The following is an 18,772-nucleotide window of genomic DNA, read 5'->3' as shown; positions in this document are numbered from 1 at the left end:
GATCCCCCACAAAGACAGTGAGTCTTTTAGCCACTGAAAATTTCTACAAATAAACCTTATATATATATATAAAGCCTTATTTCCTCTCTCAAAAGGAATGATTCTATTGTATTACAATTTTTGTGAATGGATCAATTTAGGAGAGTGTTTCTTGGCTAATTAGACAATGAATCTGTGTTTTGATGCATCAGTACATGCCTATTATATATAATTAATTTCATCTTGTAGGCATGGTGCTGCAGCCAGGCTATTTAAAGCCCATCAATGCAAGTTTTCTTTTTCTTTGGAAGCTATAGTAAGAACCTCCAAGAGGAGGAGCTCTGTATAACTGCTACAGAGCTTCCCCAGAAGTATGAAGCATGACCAGATATAGACATGGAAATACCGGAAATTGGGTGGTGTTCCGTTCTAAATAAAAATGTTGAATTTAGTTTGGAGAGAGATGAAAATGGAGTTACATCATATACGTGGGTTTGTATCGTATATAATGGCTCATATGCTTATTTGGGGAATAGTGTGAAATAGGCCACTATAATGATATAAAAAAAAAACAATAAATTGTCCGTTTAGCGCTAGGCTTTTCTTGTGAAAGGCACCGCCAGGACTCCTTCTGTGTATTGTGCCTGACTTGACGCATCTTCCCGTGTCTGTAGTCCACCTCTACAGCATGCAAATTACGGAGCAACTCCAATAGCCTATAGAGAGCAGATTGGTTAACTACACAGAGCGCGCGGCGCGGCGCGAGAGCTGGATATGGTGAGCGCTGTCTTCATTTAGAGTGGGCTGTAAACGAAAGAAGAAGTATTTTCAATCACAACAGTGTTAGGCTTTCGTGGTTCGAACCTGCAACTTAATCCTAATTACGTGTGGGGAGGCTGGCTGGCTGTGGGAGGAGGGAGACCCTCAATCATCCCGGGACCGGAGTGAAACCTCACCGCGAGCTCCTCGCGCAAGGGAATAATTATTAGCCCGTGTGTGACAGCCTTGTCAGACTCAAGAAAGACTGTGGAGCTTAGAGGACAAGTGGGGACTGACGGAGCCTGTGAAGTTTCTTCGTGTGTCAGCTTGTTTTTAAGCACCGGGGAGAAAGTATTGTGGAGGATTGCCACTCTCCAATGCGTCGGTTCCCTGTATAGGCTACTGATGGACTGAGTACGGTGAAATTTGGAATAGCCTTCCCCTGTTTCAATCACTTTTAGACGGTAAGCCACGACTCAGTCACTTGTGATATTTTATGTGTATGTATCTTAAAACTTTTCACTGTAATGCGCTTTGACTTTTTGGTGTCCAGGTGGGCGTTATGGAAGGTGTCATGCTGCTGTATTATGAAATAGCCTAGGTAGCAAGGAATCCAGGTGTCCATCATGGGCTGGTTCCAACTACCCACAGTATGTTACACAGCAGTGTACCCCCTTAATTTTTATTTTTACCATTAAAAACATATATTCCTGTGAAATGTACTGTAGTTAGTTAGTTAGTTAGTTATGTTTTATTTCTGTGTCATGCCAAACATTTGGGCCCATCCCACATGGGATTACAAGACACCACACATTTACTTATTTAACAAACATCTTCCTGTCGCATATACAAATCATTCGGAGAAATACATGAATACAAATATATACATATACACATACATATATGTATATACACGTACACACACCACACAAACAACAAATTCTCATCTACAATTCATCTCGATAAAGAGCTTTTTGTATGTATGTGGACTGACGTGTCAACAGAAAACATCGTTGTTTATCACTAGCATGGTTTTACAAGGAGAGAAGGTGCTGTACAAAAGTGCCTGGGCTTGAGGTAACCGTGAGTTTTCCTGAGGGGGCTCTATTACCTCCAGCACACCTGGCTATTTGCCACACGCAGAACTGTATCCTACGGCGCTGTGCAGGCTTATGGTAATGAAGACTGGTGCCGTGCCTAAAAACTGCTTTTCATTACCTACCTACCTATCCATGGAGCTTTAAGTGGCTCTATTTTTCTTTGCGGCAATATGTACCTCTGCTTAAATACACAATATAAGGCCCAATAGTTCGTTATTATTCTATGTTTTTTTTGTTATTTAGCCATAGCTAGTAGTTGTGGCGTATGGATATTTATAATTACTGTCAGTGGTCACACAGGTTTGTTAATGGGGACTGCATCACCACTTCTAACGGACCTCAGCCAATCAGAGAGGAGGGTTTATTAGAAACATATTTTGTCTGTTAATCTCATTTAAACTCATTAGGCGTTATACGGCACTGTTAACATGGCGCATACATCCCTGGCCATAATGTAGATCACGACTGATTAAAGACGTCTTTACTGCACTCAAGCCTAATTTAATCAGTTTGCACTTGGTCCTGGAGGACTGTATTTTTCTTTTATGTGATGGCGAGGTTATAAGTGCAAATTAATGAAGGGAAGAAGTGACTAATTAGCTTTAAATTGTAAATTGCATAATTGAGTTTCTTTGTATTTTGTGCTTGGATAAATCAATGGTGTATCATGTAATAGCTTATAAGCCCCCATGACATACATGTATGAACTGCTTAAGCCTAATGTTGTTTTCCCCAATATTCTATTGTTAACAATAAGTCTTTGGATTTTTTGAATCAATAAAGAATTTCTCCTGCTTCAAAGGACCAATGGCTCAATACCAATAATCAACAATTGATTAGACTCCTATTGAACAAATGGCTTGCAATGAAGGGAAACAAAAATGTGTGTTTGGATCGGTGTTGTGGTACTGTGTGAGCAAAGCCAAAGGAAATTGGTGTGACCAGTGAGAGTGGTCTGCAGTTTTAAGAGAACCAGCTGAGGGGCTAAAGCAGGGAAAGGGGGCATTGTGAAACTTTATTAAAGTACACTACTTTCAGTCAGAGTGAGCCTGAAGATATATTGGAGAGCCTCTGCCTCTCCATGACACGGAGAGAGTAGGCAGCGCGAGCCCACAGAATATTGAATCAGTCACAAAAAAAAAAAGAGCTGGAACAAGGGGCAAGGGAGTTGAACTATCCCTTACCTCTTGAGTGGGCGGATGTCATAATTATCATTTCTCCAGTATTGCGGTGGAGGGGCCGCGGGCGCTGGCAGAATCTCTGCAGATATGTGGGTGTAGTGGTGGTGTCGACCCTCTAGGGCAAGCCACATCACTTCCAATACAGAAGAGAAAGGGACAAGTCCCACCATAATTGGTGCCTGAGAACACTGCAGGGCGCTTCTGGGAAGTTGATGGATGGTCAGAGCTTGTACATAAACAAGGCAGGGAGACGTGCACGAGCACAAAAACACACACTCGCACGCATGCACGCCAAAGCAATAGAGCACAGGGGGCTCTAATCTGCTATCCCATGTCAAGCTGAAATTAAACAACCCCTAGCTGGACGCAACAAGTCTCATTATCTCTCATTTGCCGTCTTAGTCTACCTCTCATTCTCTGTTCCAGCCTCCAAGCAAAAGCAGCCTGATTAAGTATTAGGATGCACGCAACTGTTGGTTGGTGGTCTCCAAGTGAATAAGGAAAAAAAGGGCTGCTCAGCCAGTTTACTGTTATCATCTGCTTCGTGAGTTGCAGGAAGGTGTGGCTTGTTTAAATTGGAGTAAATTAGCAGGTAGGACTCATTCTATGAAAAACACTCCCTGTAAAGGCTTCCTGTGTAATTGTCAGGCAAAGTATTTAGTGTTATTAAAACTAGCTCTTGCCCGTTTGTGCTTATGCACTCCTCGAGGGTGTTCTCTCAAAACACCTGGAAGAAAATAGCCTCTTTCACTAAAAGCCGTTCTTGCTACAGCTCCCTGTTAATAGACATACAGTAAAAGGGATGTGGAAGCTTCAGGCCAGTGGATCTCTTATTGGAGTCTGTCAAGTCTAGTCCTTGCAGGGCTCCAGATTAGATTCCTCTAGCAGCACTGGTGCTCCTTACTTCCAAATGTGAGGAGCCTCAGGCCAAATGTAGGAAAAGGCACTCATTTTTTAACACAACCGATACATGATTTTTTAAAAAAGTTGTGTTACTGATCAATGTTTTTAAAGGGACATTTTACAGAAATAGCAATGCACAACGCAACATTCATGACAGGTGCTGAGCCTGTCCATCTGCCGTCTGTCTGTCTATCTTGCTGAATGTGTTATTGTGTTATGTGCAAATCTGCTGTTTGGAAAGTAGCACTTTGAATATGACAGGCTGTGGTAAGCGTTCTGATGAAATGCTCAGTGAGCAGATTATTTAGGACAATATACAGCCTGTGTTTGAAATGCAACACTCCCTTTTGTTGCGTCAATGTCACGTGTGATATGCACACACTGCTAATGCCAGACGTGTGATGTGTGCTGTGTTATCTGTAAATGCTTTTAATCTTCAGTTTTTGTTATGATTCTAAGCATTTTAAGGTGCCTGGCAGTAATCCATCCCAAATACAAACAGGGAATTATAAGGGTGTTAAGACGTTTTTTATAATTGAACTTTGAAGCTTGTTCTTCTTTACAGGTTTGAACAGGAAGATTTAAAATGCTGTCCAGCTTCTCTAACTGACCGCTGTGGCATTCCTGCTTAATTGGTCGTGAAAGGTCTTGTTTAGGGAGACGATGCAGGTTAGCTCAAGTCTCTGCCGTTGTCAAGTCATCAGACACTCAATTAACTCAGCCACTGTACCTGATCTTAAAAAAGAAAACAGGGTAGAAAAACAAGTTACCTTGAATTAAATCTGTGTTAAAGATGTTCCTTTAGGTGTACTCTAATCAGTTATTAAAAGAAATATACCTTCATTTACCGGGGGGGGAGAGAGACTCAGATTCGCCTGTTTTAACATCAGACCTCAAGCTTTACAGTGCGTGCGTGGTTTTACTTGTTACCGGTCAAATGTCGATCATTCAGAGTTGTTTTTAATCTCATGCTCCACACCCTGTTATATGAAAGTAAAGTAGTGTACCTAAGGTGATCTGTGTGGACCCCCACTAACCTGGAAAACGGTTTTAAATCAGTAACGTTACTACAGCGTGTCAGCTTCTTGTCTCATCTGAGGTCTGATAAACAGTAAACAGTATCCACATTGCTATTTTCCAATAAACTGTAGCTGTCATATTTCACGGGTGTGAGTGCGGATTTCATGTCGCGGCTTTCGTCGCTGTTTATCACTTGTTGAGTGAAGTAGTACTCGCCCTGTTGTTTATTTGGTTGCTATAACTTCGCGAGTGATGACGTCCAGTCACTGTTCCAGTTGCTCTGCTCACCCTAGGGGGAGAGAGAGCGGATGACAGTTCGCTTAAGTTCAGTAGAGCAGACGGCGCTACGACTTTATGACTTTTCATAAACAGCTGAAGGAGCGGTGGTGCGCGGTGTACATAGCGGAAACCCTGTTGTGCGTCTGCCCTATTTCTGATACTGTGGTGCTGGAAATTTTACCGCCACTATGCTATCAACATAGAGGAAACGCTGAGATTTGTACAGACTTAACATAAATCAATTCTTCCATCTTCTAACCAGCTTATCCTGCTGAGGGTCATAGAGTGGAGCTATGTCCCAGTCCTCTGTGAAATATTTTCTAACCATCAACCCAAACGCTCTGTCTCTGGCTGCTAAAGTCTGCTCTTTCTGATACTGGCAGTTCCAGCCAGTCTTGTTATTTCCATTTGTCATACATAGGCTGGATTTTTACAGGTTGTGCATCAGTCTGCTCAGGGTGTCATATGAGTGCAGGTTTGTTCCACTGCCTTGGCATCATAAAGCAACTTTTATATGATCTCTTTAAGGCACAGGACTGGATTATAGTCTAGTGATTAGACAGGAAGAAGGCAGAGCTGACAGAGAATCACAATAGGTAATATAAACGATTCAAACTGTGATTTTCAATCAGAGGTAAAGTTTGCCAGTGCAGGTTTCCAAAACAGTAAGAGGCCGTGCTAATCGTCTGTACTGTTATGACTTTTTCTTCACCATACAAGCTAAGGGAACTTTGAATATGCCTTTGCTAGGTGAAAGCTAATCCACAGTGCTTAAAGTCTGGGAAGCATTCTTTTGTTTAGGCTATTTATTTGTTATTCTTTTCATCCTTCTCATGGACATGCATCGGCTCAACACTCTTAAATATATCAACTCTATTCAAATTCCAAAATGCGCAGCTACTTGCCAAAATGTTCCAGAATCACTTATGACAGTAAAAGTATTATGGCACTGTAACCATCAGTAAAAAACCAAAAACAAAGCAAATTATTTTACATATGCCATGCACAATTTTATAGTAGGCTTCTTGACTAAAAACAAATGCCATTCAGCTTGTACTAATGACTACATCCATTGGCAGATGTGATCATAAAAGCAGCTTACTGTATGACTTTATAGTAGTTTATAGTAATTAGTAAAGTCAGCAGGGCTCTGTTGAAAAACTTTAAGCACACAGTGTTTTACAATTCAAATCAGTTATACATCTGCCAGTTAAGGATGCCACAAACACAAGAAATACACAGAGTAGATGCATGGCAATGTAATCTTTCATAGAACAGACTACACTTGAGTCTTTAGAGTATGTGTGAGAGTGTAGGCGCAGAAGTGTCAACAGTAGACCTGTGTATTTTTTTGTTTAACTGATATAAGAATTTAAACATTTTCAGATAGCCATTGGCTAATTTCCAGTTTGTAGTAACTATTGTATATAGCACAGCATTTTTATTTATTGGTTAGTTAACAAAATAGAGGAAAAAGGTCTGTTCACAAAATGACATACACAACATAAGCCATAGTTTAATTAACCTCCTGTTTTCCAGACACTACAGGAAGTTCAAGGTGGTGCCCTTTATGTTGTTTATCCTCTATAAGCAGGTCTGTCTACCTATAATGTGTGGCCCCTTTGAGTCTGAAGTTTACGTATCAGACAGCAGATCTACACCTATTTATGGAATGAATCATAAGACTGTCATTACCATTACCCTGCAGCCTTTTTTTTTTTACAGAGGATGGATACTTATTTGAAATGGGCAATTCAAACAGATGAGAACAGATAAAGACAAAGACACTTCAGACGATTATGTAGGACACCCTAACTTAAAGTTGAATATGAAATCCAATCAATATTTCTCAACAGCTAATTAACTCAACTTTACACAATTAATAATTAGTACCAAAATGATCTGACAGTGAACAATCAAGAGCAAAAATGTACCAGAATATACATTTTTTCACATATTTGCTTTGCTTTTGATGTGCCACACTTTCCAGATACAGCTGCCTCTGGATTGAGTATTCTGAATGAATTTATCTACAATATAGTCCTGCCGGGCAGTGGTTAGTCACTGCTAAATACAATGTGTCCCTTTTTTATAAAGGGACTATAATGTAATCAGAAAATGTACATCTGTTTGCTGCAGATGTCTTTCCTTACAAAATGTACCTTGATGCCACGATACACTGGTGTAATCTTCCTGCCCATTTCTGGAGAACTAATTACTGCGCATTAGTTAAACAGACCATTTGAAATGCAAGCCTGCTAAATCACGCTTGCCAGGGGAGCAGAGCCACCCCCCTCCTCTTCCTGTGCGGTCTTTGTGCTTCTATTATTAGTTCTATCATGCATATGTTCGCTATCAGAAATTAAGGCCCACCAGCTGTGAACAATAACAGAAGAGGATTTTCAGTAAACGACGTATTGGTTAATTTCACATAGATGTATGAGGTTTCTATGTGTAAAGCAATTCAGTATATGAGGCCCGGCTGCTTATATCTTGCCATATGATCCGCTGCCAGCCGTTAGAACTGCTGCATGACATGCAAAAGCACACAGTTGATGTAGCTTTTCAACAGGCCACTGATGATGTTTCTAAAGATGCAACCCTTGTAGCAGCCATCAGAGCACGGGGTATGATTCTCGCCTCCCTGGTCGAGACCGAGGCTGTGTCTGCAAAAGCACTGCCAAGAGATTCTTCGTTTCTGCATGATAGAGCAGTTGGTGGAGGAGCTTTGGGTTGCTACAGCTAATAGTCTAAAGACACACAAGTTTGGTCCAGTTGGTCTGCTGGATGTTATTGTATTATAAAGTAATATAGTAAAATAGAGTTTCCTTGAGCTGCAAATGGTGCTCAATATGTATTGAAATTGTGTATATCTCCACAATACCCCTGTGGTAAGAGTAGGGATGGGTATTGTTTAAAAATAATGTCAATACCAATGTCAGTACTCTTAAAGTGATACCGATACTCTACTTCATTCAATACCCATCATGTGTATGGAAGCATTCATTTGCATAAAATGCTGCCGTGATAGTGGGCCAATCACAGGTTGCATTAAATCAAAGAACGCTTGCGGTGGTTGGCTGTGAGCAAAACCATACAAACTGTCATTGTTTTCTAGATCTGGGTACAAAAAGGATCGAAATAATCCATTGTTTGACCTGAGAGGTTTCGATACTACTTGGTACTGGGTTATTTCGGTAGATACCGTAAAGGTATAGAGTACAGATAGGTTGCTTTCTACAAAAGTTGCACTAATGATTCTAATAATAGTCAGTTGAAGAACAATTTCCACCTGCTTGGAATTCACCACCATAGGATTCGATCCATGTTACGGAGTACAGATTACATTAACATTTTAGACATGTAGATGATGCACCGGTATATTATATACTATGCATGTGGTTCTGCCATGGAACCTCAGACTTTAGTGAATTAAAATGGACTCCTTTAACCTCCCTGTTGTCAAGATCCATAAATCACTATAACTGCAGGTAGCTTGGCAATGAGGAGGACTGAGGTCATAAAATGTTTTAAATTGAGGTAGCTGTGAAAACCAAGAAAATTCCAGAGTATCCAGATATCCACGCAATATGTTTTAAAACACACATATAGAGTGACTTTTATCATTGTTGATGGAGTTGGAGGCTCTATCTGTTAGGTGCCACAAGGGATAACAAGCCTTTCATACTTCACATCAAGTTGCCTCACGCTACAGAAAAAGGAATTAGGCTCCTGCCTTATGGGCTATTTGTAGCTCCAGCATGCTTTACTTACTTTGACAGTGAGGAGGACAGAACATGACTACAGCAGTGTTCATATTATCTAAAAATAATGCCCTAAACTATCAACTAGATAGGGTGCACGGTGCATATCTAGGTTCATGTTTTGTTGTCACATACTGTGTCTGTATTGTCAATTCACTGCCAACCATGAAACATGTATGGAAGATGAAAATAAGTGTTACTGCGACACTCTGACTGTTTGCTGCATGAAGCGTGCAAAATCAATAAAAAGCAAGGGCACGTGTGCTTTGTGCTTTTCAGTAAAGATTACATGCTTAGTGCGACCCCTGGGTTTCCAAGTGTATTTTGAATACCATTGTCTTCCAGGAATTGTGTCCAAGTCAGAATCAGAGCATTCATATTGAAAACAGGATAGACTGGATAGGAAAAGATATTGCAAGATATATTTGTCAGTTTCAACATAATTGTGATTTCTAGTGAGAATCTTAATGTTGCTGTGAGTTGGGCTCATCAGCAAAACCTAGGCAGTATATGTAGCTCCATTGCTTATTTGCATTACATAGACGGATGGTGCCAGGTAATCTAATGTCTCAAGCCTAATTACGGCAGTTGGTGGTACACTGGTAGAGCGTCAAGAAAGACAAAGTAGAAAAAAATATTGAAGTTAATCATGTAGTATGGTACAGCATCATGGATCCAGGGTGGGGAACCTAACTTTCTTCCCTTTATGTTGGCTGCTTTACTGAAGTGTTCATGAGCAAAATTGTTACTGGCAACAGCTCTGCTGTCTTTGTAGCCAATCCTTCCTGTGAAGGAGGTAAAAGACAAAAGAAAGGCGTCTTTAGGGAGCAATACAGTCTAAAACATGAACTTTAACATCATTGTGAGTGATGTGCACGGCATTGTTCCACCATTGCATGTGATATTCTGCAGCTGAGTCTGTTGGCTGTTGATATCAGCCATCGTCTTAGCAACAGGGTTATGTTATGTGCATTGATCATCAGTTAATATAATTAAACCTGATCATCATGAAAAAACAGCAGTGTCTTAGAGCATTCTGTGGCAATATAAACATGTGTATTCATGACTTATCTGTGTGAGGGCTGCTAGAAACCCACAGAAAAAGCATTTTGCTGTGACATGATTATTATTATTATTATTATTATTATACCCATGCGAAGGCATTGGACGTATACGATATTATAGAGCACTTCACTGCACTGGAACAATATAGCTGGCCCAAATAAAGTGTAAACATGCTATTTATGGTTCTGTAAGTGACCATAGCCTTATTGTGTATGTTACAGTGCCTGTAGGAAGCCTCAATGTGTGATAAATATTCCATCAACAGATTTTTCTTCCCCACTTTCCTTCCTCAGCTCTGTACTAGTTTTTTTTTTTTCTTCTTTTTAACTCATCTCATTTGATGTCGGACGATGAGTTGGCTTCACACATGCATGGGGGGAGATCTCCTAGGGCTTCAGTATATCTCTAATTGAATTGTCAGAACGGCAAGAGATGCACATTTGAATTTCGAAAAAGAGAGCAGCACCGGAAGAGCATTTCATCTCTCGTGCCCGTCACGCTGAGTTCCATGCAACATTGATTACCTGGAAAATGGATCAGTTAGAGAAGTCTGTTTGAAATACAGAAGAAAGCGTGCACAATGCTAATGCCTTTCCGTATCTGCCCTCTACAGTATTATCATTATGCGATGCGATAGCATCTTTTAATAGTCTGTTGTCTTTGTCTCACATTGTCTTACGAGCCATCAGGGTCACAGAGGTGAGTGTCTTGGCTACCGTGACTTCTGGCCAAGGAAATACAGATAAGTAATGTAAATGAAAATGGCCAAAGCTATTCTTGGTTGCCAGGTTTTGGAGCCATTTTCTGAATGTTATCCCTGTCTAAATAATACATATTTAATAGGTTTGACAAATTAGATTTGTGTGTTTCATTATATTTCACCATGTTGTTTTCATTTGATAAACATGGGTAATTCGGAGCTCATAGACAATATCTCCCCATTTTCTGCCTATTGGTTTAAGATGATTTCTTTCATGATGTCAAAGAGGCTTCACAAATCGGGGAGATTTCAATGCCTGCAAGTTTTGGACAAGTGTGACTTCACGCTTTTAACATCTTTTCCTGCATTTTATGTCATAATTTGTGCAATATTTCCAAAAAATGTTGTAAGCAATAATATAACATTATAGCAGGTCAAATTTGCTTTATCTTGAGTATCTGTAAAATGAATATCACTAACAAACTAACTGCAAGATATATGAAGATGACGTGAAAGGTTTACTACTACTACTAAAAATCGGTTATAGTTGACAGACATTAGCTGAAATACCTTTCACACTACTATTTTTATGTTATCGTGCTGCTGTGCAGGCCGACCCAGAGCACTGGAAATCCCTGGAGGCGGGAACATGAAACTAATTATCCTGTTGTTGTATTCTTTCTGATGTGGTGATTCCCTGTAGAAATTAGTAAATGGGATTATTATTAATTAATTTAGTTTGTGAACTTTTATTTAAGCCTGTAGGTACATTGTTAGTTACGATATTTATAAAGATTCTTTTTATTTATTTTCATTTGGGAAGGGGTGCGTTTTAAAGTGTTTTTATATTTCATTTCATATTATTTTGTATTCCCTGTAATATTTCAGAGTTTCCCAGGCTCGTGAAGTGAGAGTCTAGATCTGCTGTGGCTGAAAAGTTTAGGGTGACCTTGGGCAATATGTCTGAATACATCAAATATGTTGGAGATGGTGCTGTCTTGATTTTCATCAATAGTTTTGACTTCACCCAACAGCACAAAAATGTATTGAGGCACTTTGAAATGGGCAAAAAAGGTCAAAGAGAAAGAAGAAGCAAGAGTGAAGTTAGAATTTAAGAGACTCCTTCAAATTCAGCTTTTGTCTTTGGAGCTGAGAGCTCTGTTGAGGGGTTTGGTGGGCTCCTCGGACGCTGCGTGTGTCAGGCTGGAAAAACTTTCATCTGAACTAACTACAATAATCTGATAAATCTTTTAACGTTTGAAGTCAGGCTGTAGCAAGTATTTCAATTAATATATACAGTGAGGTACAGAGGTACAAAGGATAGCTTTACTTTCTGTATGTGTTTTGCTGAAATACCTTAAACCACCTGCTTTAGGGCACAGGCAATTGTAAACACCACCAGGAATGTTCCCTACATATCATTGACTGTTACAGTGGGGGGAATTACTTTTTTGAAACTTATGTCAAAAGAAAGTTGAGCACCATTTATAGAAGGGTCATGAGTCAGAGGTTTCAGTCTCTGACACACTGCTCTGCACAGGTTGTATTGGCTGAGCTGGCTTGCCTAGTCTTGTTAGAATGAAGCTTTCCATATGCTAATCAGATTTGTTAACAATAACGGCTGTCCCTTTCTGCCATCTTTCCATGTTTTATCTCTTTAAATAATTCTGTTAGGGAATGGTGGATAGGTATCCTTTATTATGGGAAGATGCCTATACTCCTCCACCAGTCCCCTGAGACTGATCTAGCCTTTGATCCATTGTGATCTTAGTCAAATTAATGTGATAGATTTAGATGTGGTGCTGAGGCCTCTCATCATTAAAATCACATTTTAGCTTTCCCATCACCTCTTAAAATAAATCCTGCTCACAATGAAGTTTGAATTCTCTTCACAAGAGCTTGCTTGCAATTGTTCACTGCATGGAGAACAGTTTGGAACAGTGGAATAACACTCAATCTGAATAACAGTATCAGCAATCAGATTGATGAATCAGTGAATAGGTGTGGTTTGTGAATAGTTCACCTTCAGTCCAGTCGAGTGAGAGTGAATTGGTTAAACAATAAAGGCACGACTATTCATTTTTCAGTTCTTTATTTGGAATGGCTTTTATAAAATGTTGCATTGACATGGACTGCATTGCCTTCTGCCTTCATATGACTCACTTTGTTTAAATTAGTCTGCATATAAAGGGCAGAAAAATCAGTCAAATGAGAAAGTCATTTCTTTAAATGTACTATTATCTCAGTGTGAGTCACTGGAAAGAGATGCTGTCTTACTGTCAATGCTCACCCTGTGAAATGCATTTAGTCATTGGTACCGCAGTGTCCGGGTATATACTGTGACATCTGATGATATTAATATGGAATATTAGGATTCTCATTAGCTGCTTCACTTGGTTAACTTCCATTCCTCAAGTCCACCCAGGACACAACTTTGCTCGTATAAAGGCCACATACTGATAACTTTATGAAGATACATTAAGATAAAACTGAGTGTCATTTTTACAAAATGAAAGGAGTGTGGAATAGTGGGCATGTAGACACTGTTTGCCATTTTTAAGACAATTCTGTGTGACTCCCCTCATGCATATGATGCACCCATACATGTAATTTTACACTGTTGCACTTTGACACATACAACAACCAAAGGTCATGTATTGTAACACATTAAACTTTTATGACATTTGGATCACTGGGACTGAATATCATAATGTGTCATACATACAGTGTCATACATTAATAGAATCATTATACAGAATACATTTAATCTGTGTCAAACTGCATGACTTGTAAAACAACGTAAGCTTAATGATTTTTTTCCCTCTCCCTACCCCTTCTGCCCATGCTTCTATCCTGTCTTTACAGATATCTCAGACCGAAATGCTGCCCTGCATCATTTTCATCGGCTTGTTTCTCATCGCGGCCCGATCCCAAGACATCCATCCCTCGCAGGCATCATCCTCTATAAGTGAGTCTTGTGACTCCTTGTGCTCCTGCGAGGAAAAAGATGGCATTCTTCATCTCAACTGTGAGCAGAGAAACATCAGCAAAATCTCCCAAATCAAAGTCCCGTCAGGTGTGCCCTTCCATCTGAACCTTTACAAAAATGACTTGGTTGAGCTCCGCGCCGAGGAAATGGAAGGGCTTAAGAATGCGCTTTCGCTGCACATTGGGGGTAATAGCATTCAAGAGCTGGAACCAGGGGTCTTTAGCACTCTTGGTTCACTGAAAAAGCTACACATAAATAGCAATTTCCTCATCACTCTGAAAGAGGACACTTTTCAAGGCCTGGTGAATTTGGAGTTTCTCCAAGCTGACACAAATTTCATTCAGGTCATCGAGCCCGGGGCCTTCAACAAACTTATCCGCCTCAAGGTCCTCATCCTCAATGATAATTCCATTGAGTTTTTACCCAACAACATTTTCCGGTTCGTGCCCCTCACCCACCTGGACTTACGTGGCAACAAGCTCCAGACACTGCCTTATGTCGGGTTTTTGGAGCACATCGGACGGATAATGGAACTTCTCCTGGAAGACAATGACTGGGTCTGTGACTGTGATATTTTGCATCTAAAAATCTGGATGGAGAACATGAGGGCCCAGTCAGCAATCGGGGATGTGGTTTGCAGCACACCACATCATCTTAAGGGGACCATTCTGGCTAAAGTCAAACGGGATGTTCTCTGCCCGTCCCATGCAGATATTAACCTGGAGGAGCCGTCAAAGTCACTGGATATGGTTGTTACTCCCTCATCCAAAGTGTCTCAGAGTCCCAAGTTGATCGACGCCAAAGATGATGCAAAGGTACCGACACCGTCTCACATTCCCGGCAGTCCTTGTGTGGAGCACTGTTCTTGTCACAATCACCCTGTGGCTGGGTTTTTGATGCATTGTCAAGACAGAGGAATTCAAAAGGTATCAGATATCGGAATACTCCAGCAAAGCCCTACTAAACTGGTCATGACAGGAAACATGATTCAGAAACTCTTGAAGTATGATTTTGTTACATATGATAGTTTAGAATTGCTCAATTTGGCGAACAACAGAATTGATTACATTGATAATGAAACTTTCCTCAGCTTGGGCAGTTTGAAAAAACTGTATTTGAATGGCAACAGAATTGAAAAACTGTTCTCCACAATGTTTGTGGGTCTCCACAACCTTGAATACCTGTATCTGGAATACAACCTTATCAAAGAGATTGCTCCAGGCACATTTAATCCCCTGCCAAACCTGAAGCTGTTGTCATTAAATAACAACCTGCTCAGCTCTCTTCCAGCGCAGATATTTCGCAATGTGCCCCTCACCAAATTAAACCTGAGGAAAAATCTACTTATGCACCTGCCAGTGAGCAACGTGCTTGATCAACTCGACTCGCTGGAGCAGATTTATTTAGAGGACAACCCCTGGGACTGCAGCTGTGACTTGCTCAGCCTCAAACAATGGGTGGAAAAACTCAGAAAGGACACAGTGGTGGGCTCCATTTTGTGTCACACCCCAAAGAAAGTGATGCAGGCTGAACTCAGAAGCCTCCGTCATGAGATGCTCTGCGCTGGGTTAGGGACCTACCACCCTATGTCCCCAGGTGGGGAGGAGAGCGTGACAGCCACTCTTGGGCCTGACAGCCCTGGCAAAGGTTTGTTTAGCTCACTCACGAACACTGTTCCACTCTCTGTGCTCATCCTAAGCCTTCTTATGTTTGTCCTCATGATTATATTCTGCTCAGCTGGATTGGTGGTGTTTGTGGTGCACCGGCGGCGCAGAAGGGCAAAGAAAAAAGCAGCAGAGGAGCAGCCCAGAGAAAACAACAGCAGTAGTCCCATTCACTTACATTACAGCATGTATGGGCAGAAAACCACACACCACACTCTGACACAAAGAACAGGGTCCGCCGCTCTGTACGAAGAGAGATCCCATAGTCCTATTGTGCAGATCTGTCGCAATCCCACCTACTGCTCCCAGCACAAGGAGCATGACGCAGATTTGGATTATGGCCTCGACGAACCCGGCCCCAAGCATCACGTCTGCCGGAGTATCATGGAGAAGGAGAACACTTCTCCACTCACAGGAAACCCTGGCTCAAAGTTCCGACCCATGACTGGAGAATGCCCTGCAGAGTTTGTCACTCTCGGGAACCCCAACTCCCTGTACAGGAACATTCTGGAGAGGGAGAAGGAGCTGCAGCAGCTTGGAATAACGGAGTACCTAAGGAAAAACATGCCCCAGCTTCAGTCTGCTGTAGACATGCAGGTCCCGGGGCACCAGGAGGAGCTAAAGCTAATGGAGACAATAATGTACTCAAGACCACGCAAGGTCATGCTTGAGCAAACTCAGAACGAGTACTTTGAACTTAAGGCTAACTTGCATACTGAGCCAGACTACTTGGAGGTTCTGGAGCATCAAACTGCATTTAACTGAGCTTAAGCAGAAGAAAAATAAAACAATATATGTTTTCAACCAAGTGCCTTGTCCTGTTGGCCCTCCTGTACTTTCCACAGTGTGAAATATATATTATGGGCACATCACTTTAGGTTTAATTGTAGCACAGAATGTAACTGGTGTTTGTGTTACCTTTGACAGCCATGTTATGTAGCTGGTGAAAGGTGGAGTCATTTTGGACAAATGTAACTTCAAGAAGCTGTCGCAGTGTGTTGAGTGGGCCAGGGCTAAAACCCTCTTTTGAAATCCACCTAATCAGCTTTTGATGATTGATTAAATTTCCATGGCATACTGACACCAAATAAATTGATCCCCATTGCTCACACACCCCCATCTGACATCCTGATAGGATAAAGCAGATGTCTCGAAGAAAGTGAGTGAATTTCAATCACCACTTGACCCAGAGTTGATGTTTAATCAGTCTATCCTGACTCTGGGTATGACCTGATTACACCCTGTGTCAACATAAGCCAGCTGGAACGCTGTAACCATAAAGCTCATTGTGCCGTAGAGTCAGCAAAATGCCAACTGTACATCGGAAAACAGTGATAGGAGCATGCTTCCGCTGCTATTTTCCTGTCAGTTATTTTGATCGATCCAATACACTGCACAGTTGCGGTCATAAGTCCTTTTATTTATTTTTATACAAACTGGTGACATTCGCAGAAAGGATGATTTTATTTTGTCTCAGTCAGTAAATACAGCACCTAAAGTACAGTATATTTAACACAACTGTAATCTTGTAAAAATGCATTGCACTAATCAAATGCCATAAGATGGTGCATGACAATCAACGGAGTCCTGCTGAAACTTTTTTTTTTTCTTCATTTCTGCCAGAAACAAATGAGCCACAAATGTTTATGATCCTTCAGTGCACGTTTGTGTGCATGAGTGTATGTGAGATTGTGTTTCATGTCATTATTGTATGTCTGACAATCCTTAAACAGCATTTAGGAACGTTGCTCCTTCCTTAATGTCGATTGGCTGATTTGGAAGTGTTTTGAACTCAATAGAGGCGGGGCATATTAACCTGTTAGCACATGAATGGTTACTGATGGGCAACATCACCCAAAAGCTCAAGTTTTCCAGACAACCTGCCAACGGACTTCAGCCAACTTCTCTCTGTTTTCTCAGCTCATATTAAAAGCAATGGACTGCTGGCGACTGACATTTGAAATGTGGACATTGTCGGAATTTACACTCTATCCATACTCAAAAAACATTCAACTTCGAAACAGTTCATGTAAGCACACACTCTGTAGCTTTTCTACTTATCTAGATTTAATTATTTATTCTGTATATTTTGTACATACTTATGTTCCATTATATCTTTAGTTTTTGTGTGCCTTCGGTGCTGTACAGAATATAAACAGAAGTTGTAACTGATGAAATAAAGAGTTGCAATATTACATACATTTGGAACTGAATTTGTGGTTAGCCAAAGTATCCCATTCAGACACCATCCATAATGCTCCATTTTATAGATACTGTACAATGATGTGGAACTACTGTAGCCTCTCTGCAGTGCACAGTCTGTTGACTAATTGGCCAGCCTGAGCTCCACTCAAAAGAACTACATTCTCTCTTAATGTGTTATCAGTCCTCCATGGTGCATATGCAATGCACATGCATGTACTTGTGTAAACACCGTTTGGTTGTCTTCCTGCTGCGTGAATAATTTAGCCCCCCACGATGGCTCAAACCTAGTCCTTAATCACACAACAATGGCTGCAGGGTTTTTCACCAGCCTTGCTTTTCTGCATGACTTTCATTTCCTCCTCCTCCTCTCTAGGGTAAACAGTGGACCCTCTCTAATTCCTCCATTTCCCATCATAATTGATGTATCTGAAGCTGCTTTGCAAGAACACACACGTAACCTTGCCTGTTTGAAACTCACACAGACACGCGTGCATTACTCACATACAAATACAGATACCCCACCAACATGAATAAATAAATGTTTATGTTTGTATGCAGACACGCATCATTTAAGGTATGCAAACTCACAAAGGCAAAAAGGCTGGTAGACACACAAACACACACACACACACACACACACACATAAACACAGCAGGGAAGATAAATTATCATCTGTAGCTTGATCCTGTGAGACTCATAAGCAATATGCCTCTCTAAAGGTGAGACATTAGCAAAGTGCATAACTATGTTCAGAGAGATTCTTTACTTTAGGGACTGACTTAATAAATGGAATCATATCTGAACTACAGCTCACCACGGCGCCCATCTTGTAACAGAGCTACACTGGTGAATACACTTAATAAGATAAGTATACAACCACAACTCAAAGAAAAGGTAATAAAGTATATAACAATTGTCAGAAACATGGCTCAGCACTGGCAAACAAAAAAAATAATTGGAACAGAAAATTTTACTTTAATAATAGGTCTTTTGTAATTTATTTTCACTTTATTTATTTTCACATTTTCACTTGTTAAATACACCTCATCAATCAATTTGATTCAATCCTGAGAATTATGTGAATAATTTTAAATTAAAGAAATCAAATATATGAGAATAAGAATTGGGCTTAAGGAGACAATGGATTAAATAAAATCTCTTAAA

General features: G+C 40.6%; 1 protein-coding gene across 1 annotated transcript; it reads left to right on the top strand.

The window, feature by feature from the left end:
* The first annotated feature begins 650 nt into the window (after positions 1-650).
* Positions 651-17,598, top strand: slitrk6 (SLIT and NTRK-like family, member 6). The gene is made up of 2 exons (XM_078243683.1): positions 651-1,202; positions 13,616-17,598. The coding sequence occupies exon 2, from the start codon at positions 13,631-13,633 to the stop codon at positions 16,166-16,168; it is 2,538 nt and encodes an 845-aa protein (XP_078099809.1). The 5' UTR covers positions 651-1,202; positions 13,616-13,630; the 3' UTR covers positions 16,169-17,598.
* The last annotated feature ends 1,174 nt before the right edge of the window (positions 17,599-18,772 follow it).

Source organism: Sander vitreus, chromosome 24, assembly GCF_031162955.1.
Source record: "Sander vitreus isolate 19-12246 chromosome 24, sanVit1, whole genome shotgun sequence".
In the NCBI taxonomy this organism is placed as follows: domain Eukaryota; kingdom Metazoa; phylum Chordata; class Actinopteri; order Perciformes; family Percidae; genus Sander; species Sander vitreus.
The sequence above is the reverse complement of the archived record's forward strand: the minus strand, read 5'-3'. Positions and strand labels throughout refer to the sequence as shown.